Source organism: Dermacentor silvarum, chromosome 1 (assembly GCF_013339745.2).
Source record: "Dermacentor silvarum isolate Dsil-2018 chromosome 1, BIME_Dsil_1.4, whole genome shotgun sequence".
NCBI lineage: Eukaryota > Metazoa > Arthropoda > Arachnida > Ixodida > Ixodidae > Dermacentor > Dermacentor silvarum.
Genome location: NC_051154.1, coordinates 250,940,661 through 250,945,035, shown reverse-complemented (window position 1 = coordinate 250,945,035; position 4,375 = coordinate 250,940,661). Strand labels below are relative to the sequence as shown.

The 4,375-nt window shown below is 50.9% G+C and overlaps 1 protein-coding gene across 1 annotated transcript; it reads left to right on the top strand.

Annotated features, from left to right (window-relative positions):
* The first annotated feature begins 1,798 nt into the window (after positions 1-1,798).
* Positions 1,799-3,004, top strand: LOC119439062 (kinesin-like protein KIF18B). Its single transcript, XM_037704820.1, has one exon. The coding sequence runs from the start codon at positions 1,799-1,801 to the stop codon at positions 3,002-3,004; it is 1,206 nt and encodes a 401-aa protein (XP_037560748.1).
* The last annotated feature ends 1,371 nt before the right edge of the window (positions 3,005-4,375 follow it).

The window sequence follows — 4,375 nt, the reverse complement described above, 5'->3', positions numbered from 1 at the left end:
CGCCACGGAGCTCCTCGTGCGGTGATAAGTGATCGCGGCCGGCAGTTCACCGCTGACGTCGTGGAAGAGTTAATGCGCTTTTGTGGAACACAGTATCGCCATTCCACGCCTTATCATCTGCAAACCAATGGCCTAACCGAGCGCACCAATCATACCCTCGTCAACATGCTGTCAATGTATGTCTCAGCGGATCATAAGAACTGGGATACCGTATTACCGTTCATCACGTATGCCTTCAACACAGCCAAGCATGATGTAACAGGATACGCACCTTTCTTTCTCCTCTACGCTCGCCATCCTCAAAGTTTCCTCGACACCATACTTCCTTTTTCACCTAACCAAGATGCCTTTGTCGCGCAGATATTGTGTCGTGCCGAAGAAGCACGTCGACACGCCCGGCTCAGAACCCTATCGTCGCATGCTCATGCCAAGGCTCGCTACGACGCACAGCATTCGCCCGTCGGATTCGCCACCGGTGACTTCGTGTGGTTGTGGAAACCGGTTCGGAAAAGGGGACTTTTCACTCCAAGTATTCGGGCCCATTCGTCATTCTCAAATGCTTGAGTGAAGTGACCTATGTCGTCGCTAAAGTGACAGCTGATAACCACCGTTCAGGCAAGACGCAAGTTGTGCACGTTGCACGATTGAAACCGTACAATCAACGCGCCCTCTGACTCGCTCGGTGAGCTTCGTCTGCCCCGGAGGAAATTGTAACGCCGCACAGGAGAAGCGTAGAAGAGGAGGTAGAAGCGGCGCGAAGTTTTTGGGCTGATCGGTTGTTTCGGACCATCCCATGTCTTGTCTCTGCTTTTCACTGTAAATAAATCCATTCTTCATCCGCAACAACTACCATTACTCTAAAGCCATAAAGCCTAGCATATCCCCCTAGCAGTTGTATAGGTGGTTTTGAACAGCTTCGCTTTACATCCACATTCACAGGGCCGTGACTACTGGAACGATAAGCAATACTGAGACACATACCATTAACGGGAATTTCACATGCCGTTAGTAAAAGACTCATCCGAAGGGGTCACTGAAGTCTGCAGGTTTTTTCAGGGTCAAAAAAAAAAAAAGCACGCAAAGCAATTTGAAGCGAGGTGAACATATACAGCTACATATTCATGCTCTAGGCATATGCTATCCATACCAATAGACATAATTGCTAGTTGACTAACTCTTTCTCTTAAAAATATAATTAACTTTGTACTGTGTATATGTTTAAATATATTGCGTCTCTGCATGGCGTTCTCATTGCAAATTTAAAAAATATTGAAGTGAAAATATACGGATGGGGCATATAGCCGCCACTGGTGTTTCTAATGCGCTTATCCTCCTAGTGTCAGGATTTGCAGAAATAAAGCTAAAGTATGAATTAAAAGCCGCGCATGTCCACACTAACCATGATTCAGTAAGCTTTTAGCCGTAATAAAATTGTAACTGAAAAGGCAGCGGCAGTTCATACGAAACATCAAATTATGTGGGTAACAGAAATCTGGTAATGAGCCCCCCAGACACGTAGGCGGCGCCTATGGCTCCAACGGTGATGAAGAGGACGAAGTAAGCCGAGCACGTGGTGGAGAACGCGCCCGGTGCCCGACTGGACGATCGCCATCTTAGATAATCACGCCCGCGTCTTTGGTCAGGGTGGATCCCTGGACTGCTATACACTCTACCACGAAGGAATCTACAGTGGTGCCGCCAGACCTCAGGAGGCGTTCTAACGAGACCGCGCACTCGTCGGCCCCGAAACGCCGCCGATCGAACAAGCACCCGCTTTCGCTTGACCATCCCAGTGGGTATGCGCCTACTGAGCGATCGTGACTCCGAGACCACCAGCATCGTCCTCGTGTTCATCAGGCCCGCGCCCATGGTAAGGCCGACTCCCGCAACGTCGAGGCACCCTACCACGGATGAATCTACAATGGTGTCGCCAAACCGCAAAAGACGTTCTAACGAGGCCGCGCAGTCGTCAGCCACGAAACGTCGCCAATCGAAGAAAGACCCGCCTTCACCCGGGGTACGGGTGAACGTGGCAGAGCGTGTGCGCCTACTGAGCGTTCGTGACTTCCAGACCGCAAGCATGGTCCGTGTATTGCACGACAGGTGCCATGTGTTCCCCCCCAAGACGGAGGCGGAGCCTTTCCATTTTCAAGACGGGGGTAACTTCAAGCCCAATGAAGACCAAACGTTGACGTTTTATGAGTTCTTTGATGAAACAGAAGAGAATGTGTATGTGTGTGAGAACACCACCAGGGGCATGCTGAGCATGCTTTTTGAAGGGTGCAATTGCTCTGTGTTCGCGTGCAGTTCGACTGGCGCCGACATAGCTTTCGCATTGCTGGGTTCCGAAGAATGCCCCGGAGTGGTCTCCCACATGGCCAGCGAGTTTTACCAGCGCGTGGACAAGCTACGGTCAGAGTGCCAGACATGGGACGTAGCAGTCGCCTGTCTGGAAGTGTACAACAAGGTTGTTCAAGACCTGCTTTGCCTCGACCCGGCCAAGGGCATTGCCATATTGAACCTCGCCATAGACAAGGTTAAGGAGGTCGGCACCCTCCTCAAGCTGCTCTTGAAAGGAAACAAGAACCGGTCTCAGCATACCACCCGCGCTAATGCTCAGTCTTCTTGGTCGCACACCATCTTCGAGAACCACGTCACAGTAACGGAGACTGCGACAAACACGAGCAAGGAAACTCGCATCTCGATGTGCTCTGCTGACCTTGCCGTCTCGGAGCACGCAGCTGCGGCCAGTAGGGACGCAAATGATCAGATGCGCGAGGGTACCAAGCTCAACCTGTCGCTCCTGGCACTCGGCAACTGCATCGACCTCTGCTCGAAGAACGGGACGAAGGAAGTACCGTACCAGGACTCCAAGCTGACCCACATCGTCAAGGACTCGCTGGGTGGCTCGGGCAACGCCCTTGTGATTGGGACAGCGACGGCGTTGAAGCTCAGCTGCACGCGAACGTACATCACCCTGGAGTATGCGCTGAGCGGGCCATGAAGATCAAGGTGCAGGCCAAAAAGAATGTGCTGAATCTGAACATGCTCATTCCCACGCATGTACAGCGTGCCCATCGACAAGTACAAGCACAAGGTTGAAGGCCTTCAGCGTAAGCTCGCGAAGGTAGAATTGAGGAAGGGTATAGTTGAGGATGAGGTGCGAGAGCTGAAAGACGGTCTGGTCGCCGAGAGGCCCTGCTGCAAGCTCTGTCGACCATCGGGGGCGGCAGTGGTCCAGCGACGTCTTACGACGTCCTGTCCACAACTCCCGTCTTGTCGCCCAGCGCGTAGATGAGTAACAGTGTGGAAAACAGCATCTTTTCGAGGCGCTCGGGACTTAGTTTGAGAGACACAGTGCGCCTTTATGCATGTCTTAGATAAAACTATTTCGTGGTTTCGTTTAATCGTAATAATTGATATATGAATAAATAATCTGAAGAAACTCGGATCACCCGTCTTCCCACCTGTTTATCACTTTAGAAACTTACGCTCAAATCAACTGTCTATTTAAGTACAACGGAAAAGTGCTAGGAATAAAAGCAAGAATACTTCTCGAGGAAAGCTTTGTTGCGAGCACTGCTGTACAATAAACACTCGTAAATCACTGAGCGCAAACATTTAGAGAATGCGATGACGCAGAGTGCAACCCCATTCCGTCGGAATCGTGGGCTTGCGGACCATTATCACAATCATCGTGACCCTTAACGAAGAAGATCCACCGTGCTGGCCCACTGACAATGGCGGGATGCTGCTGTGCGCGGACTGGAAGGCTTGATTCTCGACTGTGACAGCCGCATTTTGATGAAGGCAACAAGCAAACAGGCTTCCGTACTTATACATTGCCGTGGTGGAAGTAAATACGTATAGCCCTATAACATTACGGCCCTTGCGTTACTTCTGTATGTTGAACCCCATGATTTCATTTGATAAGAACAATCAGTAGTTCTCCACGTTTGCAGAAAATAGGCTAGGGGCTTAAGCGTGGACAAGAGACAAGCGCTGTGGGCAATGAGCTGAGTGGAGCGACTGGAAGCGCTAGAGAATGTGATATGCATCTTGCACATTGCCTACCCAACCAAGTTGGTCCATCGACAACAACGCTTGTATTTCATCTAGCTGAACAGTGATAACTTAAATGGCGGCGTGTACCACGCAAAACCCAGCCGCTCCCGGTCATGCTTTACGTAACAGCAGCTTCTTTTTTAAATACCCACGGGAACGGCCCACATTACCCAGCGATCCAAGTTGGCGTCGGTTCATTGAAGAGCGGCACGTACGTAGTCGCACATACCGACGGGAACGGCCAAGATTTTACAGCGATGCGGTCTACAGCTCGAATCCCGCGAGTTTTTCGTCTCCGTCGACAGAATAC

Coding starts and splice junctions, on each gene's coding strand:
- LOC119439062 (XM_037704820.1), top strand. CDS start 1,799: ATGCGCCTACTGAGCGATCGTGACTCCGAGACCACCAGCATCGTCCTC.